The following is an 18750-nucleotide window of genomic DNA, read 5'->3' as shown; positions in this document are numbered from 1 at the left end:
GTCATAGCATGACAGTGGTAGAAATATGGCACGCCAGGATACGCACAAAAATGAGATTCGCACAGAATCACTTGTGAGCATTTATTTCTCTTGCTTCTCCTTAATTTTTCTTCGCTCTGGCTCTCTGCCCAGCTAGCTTGACTTTTCCCAGCATCTCAGAGCCTCAGATTAGAATATGGTGCAGACGGTCACAGTGTTGTCTTGCTTTATCCTTACCTCCCTACCCCCATCTTCTCTGCCTTCTGGATCTGTTCACCTCGGCCCGGGGGACCTAGTACTGGATCCTGATGGGGATTGATCGTCTTCCCCTGCTTCCAAGGAGCTCCAACAGACCCTGTCGTTCTCATTAGAGCTGGAAAAAGAGGTTTGCCTTAAGGACCAGTCAGGTCCCAGGAGGGCCTGCTGTTGCCAGGGGGGCCCGGCCACCATGCACCCCTCTTCTTCCTCGCCTTTGGATCCTTCCCATTCTTTCTTCTGTCTGGCAGCCTGACCTCTCCTTCTTCAATGTGCAGCCAGTGTGGGTTAGGACCAGAGGTTGCTTTTAATGCATGAAAAGCCATGCAGACAACCCAGGATGACTTCAGCCTGCCATATAATACAATAACTAGAGCAATCATCCTCGGCACCACTTGCCCGTCCTGTAGCTGGGGTGATGTTAGTGTTTTGCTTGCCCTGTTCCAAGTTTGAGCTTGTGACCTAAAAACTGACTTGAGGAATAGTCTGTAAAAGTGGTAGGACCAGTGGGTGGCAGGGGCAATGTGAGCAAAGCTGAAAAGGGTAGCTGACCTTCTGGAGCAATACAGATAGTGGAGCGAGTGTGGCCTGAGGGTGCGTGTAACCGCTGCTGTGTACCAGAAGAGTGCTTGGTACGAGGCACGCTCACTGTTTCTGTGTCACAGGTTTGGGAAAGTGTACTGTTCCTCATGTTTTACGCTTCAACACGATGGGTCTTTGCTAGAAGTCGGAGAAGGTCGAGTGCCAATATCCCAATCCCCTGCTTCGTAACTGACCCCAAACACACTGGACCTTTTGCACTGTTTTCTGACACCTGACCTGCTTCTGGAACTGGCAGTGCAGAACGATGGCTGTTGGCTAAGTTAGAAGGACGGCATTCGGTGTGAAGTCACGCATTCAGTTTGCCAAAAAATGCCATCGCTCTCCTCCACGTAGCATGGGGTTCGGGTGTTACTCCCCAAGGGGCTGATGATAGCATTTGCTGCTTTTTGAAATTCCTGTATTTCCTGGCTCATCCAGGGGTTTGCTCTTTGTTTTCCCTCTGGCGGAGAGCACGGACCAGAGGGCTGCACGCTGCCGCCCGTAACACCTGTGCCTTCTCGCCCTGACATCACTTGATGAATGTTTTTCTTCGGTGAATAAATGAAGGAGCTCATTTTTTTCAGTGGGGGAGGGGCAAAGGGGGAGAGAGAGAGAGAGAGAGAGAGAGAGAGAGAGAGAATCTCAAACAGGCTCCACACTTAGTGCAGAGCCCGACTCGGGGCTCAGTCTGACGCCCCCGAGATCATGACCTGAGCCGAAATCAAGAGTCAGATACTTAACAGACTGAGCCACCCAGGCGCCCCTGAAGGAGCACTTTAATGAGTAATTGGAATTCTCATCAGCACCTTTATTAAAGGAACTTTCTACCGATTGCAGGTGAATAATCCTGGTTTTCAGAATGTTAACAGTCTTTATGAATAATATATGTCCATAGGTTGAGAGCTATAGAGAGAGAGAGAAGGATGGATACAAAATAAAAGGTTAAAAACACGAATGTCTGTCTTTGTGTATGGTTCTTGTATTTATGTATTTGGTGAATAATTCAGGCTGCTATAGAAATAGCACAGAAGGCAAATATTTATTCACGGAAGCCCCTTGGCGTATTTGATTTTGTCTTACTTTTCAACCCTATTGTCCAAATGTACGTCACAAATCTTATCTTTTAAATATCATAACAAAAATGACCATTCCAAAAAAAAAAAAAACAAAAACAAAACAAAAAAACCCTGTCATTTTGAACTATTTGGCTCCAAAGGGTCATTGTGAACTATTCGGCTGTCTCAAGAAATTTTAACTTGTCCGTCCCCCTGAAGACTCCAATCTAAGCCCAGATGAGTCACATTTATCAAATACAACCTGTAGCCTCCAGCCTCTGTGGCTAAAGGCGGATGTTGTAAACACCCAGTTAATGGCAGGACAGTACAAGTGCCTTTGCCTCTGCGAATACCTTCCCCTGGAAATTGCACCGCAGTCAGAAGAGGGGGGTTTCGGATGCCGCTCCTCTTCCTGTGGTCTCCAGGCAAACATAACCTGCAAGAAGAAATGAGTAGGCCACTCATTCCCATCCCACCAGTGACAGCGTTCTCGCTTTGAATTTAATGGCCAGAGCGAAGGTGGGCTTGTGTCCTAGTGGTTGTAGGCCTGGCGTGGCCAGGACAGATACGTCGATGAAAGGGGGGGTCAGGTGTCACGCACCGCAGCGCCCCAGTGAGAACAGTGTGTCCGCCCACGACCCCGGAGCCGTGGCTGGGGTGTGGACGGTGGCCTGTGTCCTAGAGCGGCCCACACTCGCGGGTCCCAGGCTCCTGGAGGAAGCCACCGTTGTTGCCACTTCCTGAGGCAGGACAGGCACCAGCTGGGCCTCCAGCAGCGGCTCGGCTCTGGGCCGGTTTGCTCGTCACAGGTTGGGTGGGAGACCGTGAAGAAGACAGCGGGGGTGAGCACGGTGCCGATGACCAGGGTCCTGCAACTCTGATCGCATCTTCTGAGAGTGGTGACAAACTCCTTCTCCCCCAGCAGCAGTGAAAGTGATTAATACCGAGAAAGGTAGTTTTTATTTACTGCCATCTGTGGTCACTGGTTTTAGACAGCACTTCATTTATCAGTTAGTCGTTCAGTCCCCCAAATATTCAGCTGCATCTTCAACTGTACTAGTCACCGGGCCGGGCCTGGGGCTGCCAGGCGTGTGCGGCACGAGCCCTGCCCTCGCCGAGCTCCAAGCAGGTACGAGCAGGGACCAGATGGGGCCGTGGGATGGGAAGGGATGGGGCGTCGAGGGAACGTCAGCAGCGCAGGGCTCGATGGCAGTGACGGGGGAGGTGCGCCCCTGAGGGGGCAGGCAGGGGCCGGCTTGCGCACAGCCATCGGCCGCCCGTCCACCCGTCCACCCATCGGGGCCGGGCAGGGAGCCTTGGAAGCCTCCCCGGAGGCTGGGAGGCTGCATTGTGTCTGGGTGGAGGGAGCTGATGCCCGGGAGCCTGGTGGGCTGCACCAGAGGCACTCGGCGACTGCCGTGCTGCACGTAGACCCTGGCGGGGCCAGCTCGGAACCTTCTCGTTCTGTACCCCAGGCCTTCCTCCTCTCTCTTAGGCCTCCCCAGTGGGAGCCCCGGCTAAAAGGATTGGTCGGAAGTGCTCGTCCTTACAGGCAAATCATAATTCCTGATGGTGTTTTTGAAAAGCTGATTATGCTTTTTCTGGCCACATCTGCATGGCCGAGCCAGTTCCATGATTTGGGTGCTCCCAGCCAAACCTCCTTGGAGAGGGTGTCACCGCTGTTCATGTTGACGGAGGTCTTGTCTGGTTGTTGGTTTCATGGCAAGTGGCTTTTCAAGCCTTTTAGAACACTTTTGTCCCGTAAAGCCGGACGGATTTTGGTGCAGAGCAGTATCCACAGAGTGTGCGCACCTCCGTGTAAAGGTTGGGGCGATCCCTGCTTGTTTTTGTGAGCGCACGGGTCTAATGCGTGCGCTCATTACTTCTGAAGCTGCTGCGTTTTCCAATAAACGTGCCCTGGGAGCTTTTATGGATAGAATTGGAAGCTTTTATTTTTCTCATTTCAGATAGAAGCACGTGCAGGCATGTGTGTCCCTGAGCCTGTACCTATATGAGCAATAATGCGTGTTGGCCCACTCTCAGCAGCACTGGGGAGGCCCCGTTCCTACTTTGAACGGCAGCTGTTGCGCAGTAAACTCCACAGCTGTAGCCAGCAAGTGGACGGCCTCGTTAGTGCAACAGCCACAGAGTAGCCACAAAGTCGGTTTTGATTAGAGCACCTCCTCCTCCCCCACTTGCTTCTCTCCTCTTGAACCCGGCCTCCTCCTACCAGGCGCGGACTGCAGCCTGCCTTGGCCTCGTGGTTTCATGAGCCGCAGAGCCAGGAGACACCGGGTGCTGGAAAGCAGGTAGCCTCGTTGGCTTCTTCACACAGAAATTGCAGCCTGGGGGTTCTCAGTCCCTGTGCCCCAGCCTAGAGCAATAAATACATCGTCCAGGTGTCACATGCGCAGCTTCGAAGGCTGTTTCGGAAATTCACATCCCAGCAAAATACAGCAACCAGGGCCATTAACGAAACACGTGTTTGTAGGTAGTTTGCACTGATTTCAGATTTAAAACTAGACCTTTCCTAAGAACGCAGGGGTGCCACATGCCCTTTACTCTTCACGCTGGTAGGAGATGGTGAGGGTCCTAGAAATGGGCCTGGAAACCCATGGGCCTGTCTGCAGAAGATGTAGGTCAGAAGTGCAGAGCACCACTCGTGCACACTCGTCCCCGAGGCCCTGTGTTCCCACAGAGGAGCCGTGGCACTGCGTGCAGTGGAAGTGGCCCTCCTTCGGTGACACAGGTAGGGACAACCGCCATCTGGATGGACGTCATTAAACAATCAGGCAGAAACTTTTACCTCTCAGTGTGCGGTGGCTGGGTGATCCAGCCTCTTGCCATCTTTCTTGGAGCTCCTTGATTTATTTGCCTTATTTTTACTGAATAACAGATCTCTTCCATGCTGCCATCGGCTCTGTTTATCCTGCCAATGTGAAAGACCGCGGCAGGCCAAATTACGCCACTCCACGTACACTGTTCCCATATTGCAATACCCGGCACCCCCTACCCTCTTCGCCTGTTGTGTGTAGAATGCCTGAGTTGTTTTTGAAACACGTATGGGCTTATCTTATAGCCATTTTAATTGGATTTCATCCATCCAACCTGAATATTAATGTCCGAAATACCTTTATGTATAGTAAGGTTGAATGAATGTTGAGCGAATGATCTTCAGCAATAGGAACTTTTAGGGTTCCCACTTATATGTCATTCTAGGAATTAAATATAAACCTGATGGACTGATCGATCGATCATAAGGTTTCTGTACAAATGTCGGCTCCCGTTACTTCCTTGGCGTGAAAAAACAATGTTGTGAAAGTGGAAAATGATTATGAATTTCAAAGTATGGCGTATTGGTTATAATAGATACCTTTCTAGTTGCAAAAATTATTTCATGCTCTGGGAGTATACATGGGATCTATTGATGCATCTAATTGATGCATGATTTCATGTGTGCATTTTATGAGATTTATTTCGCTTAACATTTTCTTTCTATTTACACTCCAAATTCTAGCTAGGTTGGGGGAAGTTGCTAGAGTCCCAGACAGGAGACTTCCAGTTGAATGAGGCGTGACTATGCTACTGACTGCAAATTAAGAAACAAGGCCCAATTTGCAAAACTTGACCATACTTTGCAAAAGAGTATTGGAAAACCTTTACCTCTGATTTTTGATAGTAAATACATCAAAACTTTTTCAAAGATTTGAAAAAAAAAACACCTTTTTCAAAGATTCGGATTTGGGGAGTTTTCATTTTAAATCTTTGGAAAACAGGAGAACTGCTTCCCACTTAGACATCAGTTTGTTGATCACTGTTAGCTCAGCACCGAACATAAAGGGGGAACTGACCGTGAGTAGTTTTATAAAGATGTGCTCAGAGTTCTGTCCCTGAGTCACCAAACACAGAGGAATGCTCCTTTAAAGTATTTTATTTAAAAAAAAATTTCTATAACTGTAAAACTCTTCTACTGGCTGGAAATTATATTTAGTGGATGAGGATGCCACGCACGTTATGGTCGAGGACCTAAAATCCACACCTTTCTCCTTTTCTGCTCTGAGGAAAGTAAAAGGCAAATTAATATTGAAATTAATTTATTCTGGTTTAATAACTGTTGTTTTAGAAGAGCATCTCTCAAAAGTGTTTTGCAAGGATCACTAGTTTCTAGAAGCTCCCCCACATACTGTTGCACACTGTGTCTGGGATGGGATGCCTAGAATGCACATCCCAGGTTGACAGCTCCGTGGGATCTGGGGACGGTTGAACCCATATTCCTCACACTTGTATGACGAGCACTTATCTTTCCTCTCCTCCGTAAGACTTACTTCTGGGTTGTTGTCTCAGGAGGCCTGTGACCTTGTTAGCACATTGCTTGGGAAGATGGGGGCCATCTGACTTTGCCTCCTAGTGTCATAAGTAAATAAATTGTAAGTCACAGTTTTATAAATACTTGTCTTTTAAATTACCCCATCTTTCCCGTAGTCATTTGGAAAAGAAGTGAAAGCTAAATAGTCCTTTAAAAATTATATTTAATCTGGTAAATATTGAGTGAAGACTCTGTGTCTCTCATGAACAAATAAATAAAATATTAAAAAAAAATAAAAATGACGTAAAAACTAAAAGGCTTGAAAAGAGGAATCGATTTGCTAAAAAACCCAAGTGATGTTCTGGAAATAAAAATTGTCATAGCAAAAAAATATATATATATTGAGTGAAGAGAATCCAGAAATCAGATTGTAAAATTAATCTTTTTTCATGTGATCCACAGGAAAGAGTAGGGTGAGCAGAAATGTAAAAGGCTTTGAGGTAACAGCACTCAGGTGGACCAAGATTTTAAGGTCCTTTAGAAGATGAAGAAGAGATTTATAAAAACTCTCAACAATATCAATACTTTACATTTCTAGAAAATTGTGGAATGAATACATAAACTCTTCAGGACTTCTAAAGGTGGGATTTATTTTTTTTCTTCTTAATTCCGACCTCTGCAATCATCAAAGACTCCTCAGTCCCTAAAGTTCTATAGAAAGACATGAATCTAGGTACTAGCTTTGTTTATATTGTTTTATAGACACATCGCCAAGTGGCAGTTTTCGGAAGAAAACGTATTTTTCTTTGAATTGAGTATTTGGAGTTTGATAGGCCCCCAAAGAGGTCCTCGTCCTGAGGGCATTTGTAGCCATGGTAAGTTAAGGATTTTGAGATGAGGAGATTATTTTGGATTATTCGGGTAGCCCTGATGCAATTAAAAGCATCCTTATAAGAGGAAGGTGGGAGTGTGATATGGAGCCACAAGCAGAGGATGCAGGCAGCTTCTAGAAACTGCAAGAGGCAGGACTCCTGTAGGCTCCAGAAGCACCCAGGGCTGGTTTCATGAGCCAGTAAGGTAGTGTGTGTGTGTGTGTGTGTGTTGTTTTAAGCCACTCAGTTTGTGATAATTTGTCGCAGCAGTAACTGGGAACTAATAGACTGAAGGAGAGGCCGGCGGCTCACTGGCTCAATCCTGAGCACCTGCTGTGTGCTGGGCCGTGTTCCAGGCACTGAGGGCCTGCTCCCTGGGACGCCAGGGTCTGGAGGGAGGGAGGGTGTGACTGGCCGAGCGCAGGTGTGGCCAGGGAGCAGCAGTGTCCTCCAGCAGCAGGTGATCGGAGGGACTCCTTCCGAGGGGGCCTGGGTCTCAGAAGGCCTCGCTGTCTGAGGAGGTGACAGTTTAGCTAAGGCCCAGCTGACAGAAGGGAGGCAACTGTGCTGAGCTCAGCAGGGACCCCACAGGAACAGCGTGGGGGGCCTCTGCTCGCCCCCACCTCCACGTGCCCCGGTGAGCGGGAGGAGCCGGGCTCCCCATCCTTGCTGCTGCCGTGACAGTGCCAGGGGCCACGATGGTCCTCGAGTGCCAGAGAGGCTCTGTGGCCCAGAGGAGCAGCCCGCCACCCGGGCACCTCCAGGAGCCGGTGGCAGCGCGGGGCTGTGCGGGGCGGGACCCGGCCCCCTGCCCGGGACTCCTGGGGGACAGCGTGGCTGGGCTGGCTCCTTCGGAATAAGCGGCCAGGCGAGCCCCATCGTGTCCCCTGGAAGCCGAGAGCCCCTGCATTCTGGAGAATGTATTCCTGGCACCTGCTTCTCCCCGCAAGGGGACGCGACGCCCCCCAGATGTGTCGAGAGCCGTGCCTGCCCTTCCCCGAGTCTGCTGAGGTCAGGGCGAGCCTGGAACTTGCTTTCCTTCCCTCTGACATCTTTTGGAAAGTAAAATCGGACCCGTCCTGCCCGGCTGTGGACGTCGGTAAATCGCTGAAACAAGCCACCGAGAGCATCGCCTGCCTTGTGGGATCTTTCCTCTGAAGGCCTCGACTCTTAATCGGGTCCTGGCATGCTGAGCCCCCCGATGCGGTGCCCTCCCGCATCCGACGTGCAAGGGGCCGGAGGTGCCCCCTCTACGCCGACCTGAGCTCAGGAAACTCTGGAAAGGTGTCCGGAGGCTCCCGCAAACTCTGTGTCACATTGCAAATGTATGTGGAGTGGGGTCTTTGGGTCTTTGCTTTTTTAATGAGCAGAATAAGGTACTTGGACTTAGTAATACCCATTCACCAAAAGGAAAGGGGTGGGGGGGGGGCGTTAAATCATTGTGTTTTTTGATGAATGGCTTGTACACTGAAAAATAAATTGGACAAACTGGCATAGAGCTCAGTGAACATGAAATCAGCTATTAGAAGAAAGCTTGTGAACAAATTCTGGGGCAGATATGCATCTTTTGATTAATGCCCTATCAATCATCCACACAGCTACCTTAGCGGAGTCTCGCTGTAATCATTCACGGTTGCTTTCGGAAACACGGGCAGAAACTATAGCACTGCAGAAACGGAATATTATTACTGATTTCTCCCTAACTTGCCATGAACAATGACTGTTTTCACCCTGTTTCTGCTTGCCTTTATTACAGAACTACAATGCGGAATGAAAGGAGGGTTCCTCCAAGCTGGGTGAAATTCTCCGAGGGTATTCTTAATGATATTCAGTCTTAAATGGGCAAGCTATTGTAATGCAAGGTTCTCTGTAGGAATAATAGTAATGTAATCCCATTGAAGCCGCCTTTCATGGATTGTAGTCAAATAGGCAAAATGTGGAGTCACATTAATGAACGGAGTATATCTTCGGAATTATTACCCAAAGTTGTTGAAGTGGTCTGAATTTTGTTATTGTAATTATTATATTCTCAGCTAATGCGCTTACCAGCAATAGTAATTAACCCACCAGATTGGAAATTTGCATGAATCCTACCTTTGACATGACAGGAAACCCTGATTCTGGGTATTACACAGCAGGACGGAGCAAATATATATAAATATCCATCTTTTCTTTTTTTTTTTTTTTTGCCACTGATTTATGTTTTAAGAAAGACATGTTCATGAATGCAATTACAGTTTTTCACGCATTTCCCCGAGAACCCTTCATTCTCTTAAGAGGATTTGATTCCTAAACTGTGCCAGCACAAAGAACGGTTCGGGACTGTCTGCCCGCCGAGAAATGTTCAGGTAATAGTGTGGCTTCCTCGAGGCCCACTGGAGGCTGGACGGTGCTGCGGCGTAATGAAGCGGTGACAGGCATTAGCATGTATAATGGGCTTTCCTGGACATTTACTGCTCTTTAGCTGGGAGAGGGAGCTGTGCCCTCCCACTGGAATATTCCTCTACCGAAGCCCATTGATCACCGATTTCAGCCAAGAGAGGTTAATCCATCAGCTTCTGTAACCAGACGGCACTGATGGAAATTCTTTAGGTGGCATTCTGGATGAACCAAGCTTTCCATCTTTACAAACAAATGAGTGATATGACAAGCATGGTGTTCAAAACACATTTAACCAATTGATTTTCCTTCCTCTTGTAATAAGATCCGGAGACATATGAAAGCACGCAGCGTGAGCCGAGATTAAAGGAATTGGTCCATGCACAGCAACATACGGCAGTGAGAGCCAATAAAAGTACTATAAAGCATGTAGTCACCCATTCTCTTTTTTATATAAAGTTTGTTATTGCAATAAATAGCTGTTATTGAGCTGGTGCCTTTTGTTTCCGTTGTGCCGAGTCTTATGTCGGGTCTGTGTGTCTGGGCGCACACACCCGCGTGTCTTGCCTTAGGAGCCACGTTTCCCCTTGGAAGCATCCAGGATGTTCCTCAGTAACTGTTTTAACCTTCTAATTTGAACACACAGACCCGACGTTGTTTGGGGATGGCAATAACACCAGTACAGAGGCGCGGCCACGACGTGCCTGCGGCAGTCTGCGCTCCGTGTGAGTGACAGTCTTGTACTCTCTGTTCCCCACCTGCAGCCCTGCCCTGAGCTTCACCTACCCTTCTGCACCCGTGTCTCTCCACATGCATCAGCAAATCTTAAGCCGACAACAGAGCCTAGGCTCGGCCTTTGGACACAGCCCTCCGCTCATCCACCCTGCTCCAACTTTTCCAACGCAGAGGCCTATTCCTGGGATCCCTACGGTGCTCAACCCCGTCCAGGTCACCTCTGGCCCTTCTGAGTCCTCACAGGTGAGAGAGACAGCTCGATGAGCCCAACCGTCTGGTAGTCCTAGAGGAGAGCACGACCACCCCCTGAGCTCTGACCATGCCCAGTACATAGGTGTTCTCGTGGCTTTAAGACTGCCGTCGTCCTAACCCTGGGCTGCAGTCTCCAGTGTTGGTGACCATGTGATGTGTGTGGTCCTCGTTAAACAGTGGCTTCTTCCCCCAGAGTCATTCCATCTGTGGTGGCAAGGCGGGCTGCTTGATGAGGGCTGGGCTCCCTCTGGTCCGGTGCTTGTGTAACCCATACGTTGCATGGAGGCGTCGCTCTCATCTGGCGACCGTCCACTGGCGCCTATAATCGTGTGATACTTCACGGGAAGACTCAAACTATGCTGTGCCCTCTGCTCTTGTCTCCTCACTAATACGGCTCAGAGAAGAATCTGAATCCCTTAATTAAAGAACTTTGCAAACTTTCTTTTGGTTTGCTACCCAGCTCGCAACTTTGTTCTTCTAAATAACACTATTGGAGCTCATTAAAGCCCAGGCCCCCTGTTCTGTTCTTTTAGCTTTTGAAAAAGCCATGAGGAGTTTATACTCATGAATTGAAAACAAAGAGCTGCCTCATGGATGCATTCTCTGGTTTCGAACACATTTTCTGAGCTCTGCTGTCATGGGATGGGGCGCGATCAGAGTCCAGTTCTAGGACTCTAGGCCTCCAGAGAGGCCTGCTCGTCTACAGTTTCATGTTATATACAGTATACAGTTCCATGGTATAGCTATAGTCCACTCATTGATCAAAACTTGTGTTTTTTTGTTTGTTTTTGTCCCTGTCCCTGCAAATGTGACCAGCAGAACAAGCCGACGAGTGAGTCCGCTGTGAGTAGCACTGGTGACCTGATGCACAACAAGCGGTCCAAGATCAAACCTGACGAAGACCTACCCAGCCCGGGGCCACGGGGCCAGCAGGTAAGGCACCGGGGCTCTGGCGGCCAGCTGGTTCCTCCAGGATGATGTCTCTCACAGCGTTTCCTTGTCCACTGTGTTCTTGGCCTGGGCCCTTGGCCATACCCCGCATTTGACACAAGGCCATTTACGGAGTCTGACTCAGTCTCTTTCTCTAACGCAGAAGCAAACACAAAAACACTGTGCGGGGTAGGAACTGTAGTTCATGGTCTAAGTGGTGGGATTAATTTGTGACCGATCACTGGTATGACCAAGCCTCGGTCCTTAGCCCTGGTCTCGGGCCGGAAATACAAACTCCTGGCCCTAAGCCCGAGCTGGGCAGAGTTGATGATATTCCTTACACTGACCATGGTCTTATTTGTTCTTATTTTGCCTTTTTCCACTTGCCGGGAGAGCTTGGAGAACGGGGGGATGGATCAAGGCACAACTAAACTAACTTGAGGCCAGTTAGATTCTGGTCCTTTAACCAGAGTCTTGAAAGGGCAGGTTTAGAAATTCCAATCTGGTCTCTGCTTTTAGGCCTTTAGCTCCTCCAAGCTTCAGTTTTAAGATGTGTTTGTTACGCCTGTAATACTGTCTCCTAGGGCCCCTGTGCCTGACACAGGAAGGAGGTCAGTGAGTGTTAATTCCCAGAAATAGGGGTTGGACAGGAATCTGGACATCCACAGAATCTGGACCTTTCTACGTCCAGGCCATGTCAGCCCCAAGCTCCAACTCCCTCCACCCAGATTTCCTTTCCAGTGAGCGCTTTGAGGATGGAATGAGTGGGTGTCATAGGTTCTGAAATCCAGCCTTCTTGAATCGCCCGGCTGGTTCCGCCTAAACACTTGAATACAGTTTTTGTCACCCTGCCCCAGATGAGATCCTGAATCTGCACCTAATCATCTCCCAGAATTCTGGAAATTCTTTGCATTTTTATTGCTGAAGCTACCTCAGGGTAGAAAAGACTCCGCCGCCAAGCTGTAGATGCTGTGATTCTTGGGCAGCGAGCCACGTCCTTGCAGATGGGAAGTTGAACCAGGAAGACGTGATCCCTCCGAGGCCCACAGAGTGCGGCTCACAGTCTCCAGAGGCAGGGAAAGCGGAGTTAGAGTTCCTAGTCAACCATTTCCCTGATTCCAAACTATGAGGATAAACGAATTAATACACTAGAAAGAATCTAACCGAAAGAGTAAAGGCCAGTCTCTTGGGTAAAGACGACGCGACCTCATTTCATTGCTTCTCTTTCGGGATGACATTCTCATTTCTCTCTTCCCTCGTGTTCAGGGGCCAAGTTTGGTCTCAGCCTCTTATCACCGTTACGGTTTGGACTGTTCCTAAATCCCAAATTAACAACCTCTGAAGACATAGTTGGTAAATCAGAAAACATGCACACAAATGATTCCATATGTTTGACTACTTCTGTTCACAAAATCCAGCTGATTGACCTGGGCTCCTATTTTTTCCCCCCTCCACTGAAAAATTGCCTCAGGATGAAGACCAATGGAAGTTTTGTTTTTGTTTTTGCTTTTGTTTTTCCTTTCTCTTATCTTTCCTTCTATTGTGTCTGATTTTCTCCCCCTCTCCCCTCCCTCCCCACCCTACCTCGCCTCCCCTCCTTGCCAGGAACAGCCAGAGGGAACAACCCTGGTGAAGGAAGAGGGCGACAGAGACGAAAGCAAACAAGAGCCGGAAGTCATCTATGAGACCAACTGCCACTGGGAAGGTTGCACGCGGGAGTTTGACACCCAGGAGCAGCTGGTGCACGTGAGTGGGGGGCCCGGGCAGTGGGCTCTGCAGCCACGTGACCTTGGCCCTGACCCTGCGCTGAGTCAGGTTTCGTAGCCAGCAGCGTTGCAAACGGGAACAGGCTTTATGACTTTCTGAGAAGAAAGAAAACTCTGAGCCCGGGTGCTTGACCTGTTCAGTCAGCTAAAGCTTAGTGTAAAATTCAATAAAGTCTTCAATAGAGAGTGTAATGACTCTGATCCTGTAAGCCCGAAAACACTATTTTGAGTTAGCGTCTTTGATGGTTATTGAGTAATAGTAAGCTGGACATGAATTATTATTAACCTTTTAACCAAGTTTGATTCTCTTCTCCTATACCCAGCGACGGTAGGAAAAATTGTAGAGGGGGCCGGGGTGGGGGGGGCGGTTCCTCTTGTTTTTTGTTTTTTTGTTTTTTTGTTTTTCCTCCTGTTCTGCAGTCTTCTTCCTCCAAACCTGCAGGGTTGTGGGAACGTCCCACTATGTTACCCAGCCATGAGTCTTCCAGGTGGGATCGGAACAGGCCTGGGGAAGCCGTTAGCATGGCTCCTTGACGTAAGGCCAACCATTTGCGGGGTGGGTAGTCCCACAGACAGTGATGGGTCATTGTAGAATGTGTTCAGGGGCATGTATTTTTGCAGCATGGTCACGCCTCGTCTTACCGGTTTTTATTCCCAGTAACGCAGTGCGCTCCCCACCCCCACGGGCATGTACGTCCCGGGCTAGGCACACTTCCTTTGCCACGGCTTCTTTGGATCTGGCTCTGTCGTTCACGCCAGAGGATGGAAGGGCCGCTCTGTAACTGAGACTTATGAAGCCGCAGGGTCCCATCGAGGCAGTAAGGACGGCCTGCTACCTGTGGCCGGTTGGTCAGCTTATTTTTACGTGACATGACATCTGACAGAGGCGCTCCGTTGTGAGTCCCCTGCCCACTCACCGCACACGCTCACCTTGTTCTCTTTTCCTTTATGGCAACTTTTAATTTGGGATGATCCCTATTTCCTGATAACCCTTCTCCATTTAGACGCTGCAGTGATAACCATTCCTGACACACCCCGCCTTTCTCACCGGCCGCGTGAGCTCCTCCAGGGTGTCTTCTGCAACTTGGCCCGTGTGCCGTGATGTAGTCCACACCTCGCCGGCCCGTCGAAGTGTGAAGTAGATGGTTTGCCAGGTTTTGCGATCCGTGATGCGCAGAATGTTTTGAGGTGCCAGCGTGACATCAGCACGGTTCTCTCCCCGGCCCATTCCTTTTTAAACCATGTCTCCTTGTAATTGTGTAGGAAGAATTCTAGATTCCTCAGCACAGCAAGAACCTAGAAAGTCAAATGTTTTTAATCAAGGTGTATTTCCAGATTTTTCCATGACCTTAATTCAATGCTCTCTCTCTAGTTTGATGCAAGTGTTATTTTTAAGCCAGGCCTTGCTTAATGGCCCTTCCTGCTTGCTGAGTCTTAATGGAAACCAGAGACATGGTAATAGCAAAGGGGAGGGTGGGGGGAAAGCTTGGCATGTTTCTTTTAGCGTAGGCAGGTAGTCCCGGAGGGGGCAAGTATGCCAGGAATACCCTTCATGGTACAGTGAGTAAACGTCAGACGTGAGGAGTTTGCATGGATACTGCCATCGTGAACGAGACATTGCCCATGCTGCTTGCTCTTGAAAAACATCCTCTTGAGAGGTGACGCTGTCCCCTGGTGCCTTTTCTGAGGATAAGTCACTGTAGTTTCCAAGGGGGACTTGTGATGATGGTTCAGCTGTTAGCAGGTGCCCGATGGAGCAAGGAGCTTATTCTGAGCCTGTGGTTGGAAGGAATCAAGCTCCTCATTAGAGAGCAGGAGCAGGTTTGAGGTAGCGTCTGTAACCTCCCCGCTGCCCACCTAAGAGTGAGAGCTTTTCAGAGACCACGGCTCTTGGAGGTGTAGTTAATCTCTGTGGCAAAAGCTTTTAAGGTAGTGATGATGTTTGGGGAGAGAAATCTGAGTGGTTTTAGGTAGATCTGCTTACACGATCAACTTACATGACCACTGTGTCATGGGCCTTACCGTTAAAAAAAAAAAAAAAAAAAAGAATGAATCCGTGTACCGTGGAAATTTTTGTATTCCAAATCAGCCAGAAGGAATTCATGTCAGGGGTAGGAGAAAATCCAATATATTACCTTTATGATATTAATTTTAATCTGAGATAAAGTATGTACGTTAAATGGCTTAAAGTTATAGAACTTGCAACCACCTCAATAAAACCACCAGTTTCTAGCACTATTTCCCACCCTCTTTGCTTGTTACCCAAAGTGTGGAGAGTCCAGATTTGTGTGTTCAAGGTGAGTTTGCCCCTTGCCTGACGTACGGGTACCTTCCTCCCCGTGGGTGTATCTGGTGGCGTTAGCGGTGACCTGGGGGAGCGTGGGCACTTTATTTTTTGCCGATTGAAAGAATGGCTCCACGTCCACCTGATCATTTTGGTAGCAGACGGAAACACAAAAAATATACCAGTTCTGCAACCTACTTCTTTAAGGACGGAAGGAAGGATGAACTGTTTCTGTCGCTGTGGCTTTCCTCGGAGAGACGACATTCTGTGAATTAGTTGCATTTTCATGCTACATGCGACCAAGAGGCAAGGTGTTAAAGCATTCTGATGCTTTGCCTTATTTATAGCCATGACCCATTCTTTTTCCCCCTCTTACAGTTAATAGAAAGATTCATGATTCTTCATGGTTGTCTATCTAGTGTCTGACAGTCCCGACTGCCTGCTAAAGCAAGTCACTATCTATAATTGATATCCTTCCGTGGAATAGGGTGCTGGCTGCAATTGAAGGGCTTTGCTGAAAGCTCTTAAATCCTGACAAGTTCTCTCCTTGTTCTGGTTCAGTCGCTGAGCTGCACGGTTGGGATTCCAGAGTCATTTGAACTGGGTGCAGAAGGGAGACATATGTTTCACATTAGCAAATCGCAAAGTTGAAGAGGAGAATTAGGGACTCGCCGGCTCTGCCCGCCAGGTAGTCTCGTTTCCAGCGTAATGTGCCCCGTGTTCCCTTGGAAAGACTACCTCGTCCTATTACTGTCCCAACAGATGGGCTGAACGTTGCCTTCCCCTTCTTCCTCCTTTATTTCAAGTGCCGTGTCCCCCTCCAACTGCGTGTTTATTCTGGGTTGGCTGGGGGGGGGGGATCTTTATCACGGAGACGTTTAATTAATTTCTCTTCCCAGCGTGATCATTGTAAGTGGGATTGGCTACTCCCAAGTTAGTATTAAAGTTGGCAGAAATTCACTTCCGTGCCCAGAAGCGAAGAGGATAGATGTGTGTTTTGGTTCACCACGTCTTTGTTGGGTTTGTTAGGTTTTTGTTGTACTTTGTCCCTTTCTTGGTGTCCGCTAAAAGCGGAACAAGGGAGTAAGAAGGAGGTGCCATCTGAAAATTAATTCAGAGCGCCTTTGGGTAGGGCTGAACTTATTATTGATTTGTCAAGATGCAAGCGCCTTGTCTTCCCTGGGCATCCGAAAGCGTGTATTCTCACACCTCAAAATAAGTGGGGAGGTCCACATTTTCCCTTCAATTGCAAATTAGTTAGACCCTCTTTTTTTGCTGTTGCGCATTTTATGTTCCCAAAAGATGCGAATCTTTACATTTATTTCTGGAAGTCGTAGAATATCGGTTCTCGAGGTGTTTCTGGTTTTGTTGTTTTGTTGAAGCTTTTGTTGGCCTGCGAAAAGCTCAGCTTCTGTCCTCAGGCCGGGCCTCTCTCATGGGTGGGAGAGGCTTCCAGACCCTCCTGAGCCCCATTTCTTGCTTGCATTCCTTCTCTCCTTGTACCACGTCCCATGTTTGGCCCCAGGAGGGGCAAGGCGTCTGAAATATTGTGCAGCCTGAGCCCACGCTTGTGGGATGCATTCGCTGAAACGTGCGTGCTGTGTTCCCTAGTGACCTCCTGCGCCCCATCAGTGATTCTGAGAGGCTTTTGCCAAAGAAGAGAAGGACTGGAGGTGAAGAAAGGGCAGCCCTCAGTGCAGGTCACCGCTGCTCAGTGGCTGGTGATGGTGGCAAATGGCAGTGCTGGGACCCAAAAGAAAGTCTCATCACCATCCCTAACGTCCACCTGTTAGCTATCTCTGTGCTTTTCTACCCTCTGCTTCAGTGGAGCAACCATCTCTCTGTTTGAGAAGTAACACACATAATATTCTTTCCTAAGGTCTATAAATTGCCAAATTATTATTTTTGTGAAGATTTTTATTTATTTATTTATTCATGAGAGACACACAGACAGCAACAGAGACATAGGCAGAGGGAGAAGCAGGCTCCTTGCAGGAACCTGATGGCGGGACTCGATCCTAGGACCCAGGGATCATGCCCTGAGCCGAAGGCAGACACTCAACCACTGAGCCACCCAGGCTTCCCAAATTATTATTATTTTTTTAAATTTTTTCCCAGTTTTATTCCCCACACCATCCCCAGCAGAATGAGTCTGCAGCAAGGGCTGTAGGCAGGTCCACCGCGGTGGGTGTCGTCTCCTGCCAGTGAGGCCGAAGGGCAGAGAACGTGAGTTGTGTTTCTATCAGCCCCAGCTTCAACTGGGTGGCATATAAGTCCCTGTGCTCCATTTGTATCCTTTAAGCCTGGTGTCAGAAATTCACCTTTTTGTAGAGTGATTAACCACCTACTTGGATTTTAAATGCTTTCATATGCTGCGAATTTTGATCTCTAAAGCATGCTGTCGTTTCCTTTATCAGAAGAATACAGTTATAATCACCTTTGCTGCCGTTTGAAAACAAATTCTGTATATAGGCAGCATGAAAACGAAGGGCTTTCTTTTTAATATCCTAGAGATTTAGATGTAAAGAAGGCACATCTAATCTGTGAAGAATTGGTGCATCCATAGAAACGCGGGGAAGTTAGGATGTGTTGAAGACATTATTTTCATATTAATACCATGATCCTAAATTTGCATTTTAAATGTTTTCCATCTAATTTTGATCCCTTTGCTCAAGTTGCATTGTATATCCTTACCTAAGAGAAAATTGAGTGTAAGATGCGATAGGGGTCTCAGATACGAGGCAGAAATTAGTTTTGTGTGCACATAAAACGTCAAATGAATGAGTGGAGATTTTGATCTTCTTTTCCCTACATGGAGTTGCTAGTTAATTTAGTGACTCTAATTATTTGGAAATACTGCATGTAAAATGCAGGCTGAGAACCACAAACTTCAAAGCCATCCTTTGACAACTGCGCCTCAAGGGTCACGTTCTTTCTTAAAGTTAGGGACTGAATTGCACCTGCAGAAATACTCTCCGTAGAGCACTCAAGAGAGCCTGAGTGGGGGGCACGGAGGGCTGTGTGGGCTCCCGGGGCCAGCGGGATTCTGAGTGGCAGCCCCATCTCCGCCCTGACCCTCGGGATGACCTCCCTGGAAACATTTGACCCTCTAGAACGTTATTTTCTCACTTATCATACTGTGAAACAGCCGTGAAAATAAATGCCCTCCCCAACATCCAAGGCCAAACGGAGATGGCATGCAGGAGGCCTAATGAGAAACAGACAGAGGGCTGAGAAGAGTGGCCTCCTCTCTCTCTTTGTTTTATGTATTTGCTTTTGCAGGGTTGAGGCGGGGAGCAGAGGGGAGTGGCACTGTGGGGTCTGTGCTTCTGCATGTCCGGCTCTAGGCTTTTCT

At 48.3% G+C, this 18750-nt stretch overlaps 1 protein-coding gene across 4 annotated transcripts in view; it reads left to right on the top strand.

Annotated features, from left to right (window-relative positions):
- The window catches only part of GLI3 (GLI family zinc finger 3), a 269004-nt gene that overhangs the window by 194068 nt on the left and 56186 nt on the right, over window positions 1-18750 (top strand). For 2 of the 4 annotated variants that reach the window (XM_072760058.1, XM_072760061.1), the window contains 3 exons: window positions 10193-10406; window positions 11235-11348; window positions 12951-13091. In XM_072760058.1, the coding sequence (XP_072616159.1) occupies window positions 10193-10406; window positions 11235-11348; window positions 12951-13091 (469 nt within the window). Of the gene's footprint in view, window positions 1-10192; window positions 10407-11231; window positions 11349-12950; window positions 13092-18750 lie in introns of all 4 variants that reach the window. The other 2 variants (XM_072760057.1, XM_072760060.1) reach the window with 1 other exon arrangement.

The sequence above is a fragment of the Vulpes vulpes genome, chromosome 5 (assembly GCF_048418805.1).
Source record: "Vulpes vulpes isolate BD-2025 chromosome 5, VulVul3, whole genome shotgun sequence".
Classification (NCBI taxonomy): Eukaryota; Metazoa; Chordata; class Mammalia; order Carnivora; family Canidae; genus Vulpes; species Vulpes vulpes.
The sequence above is the reverse complement of the archived record's forward strand: the minus strand, read 5'-3'. Positions and strand labels throughout refer to the sequence as shown.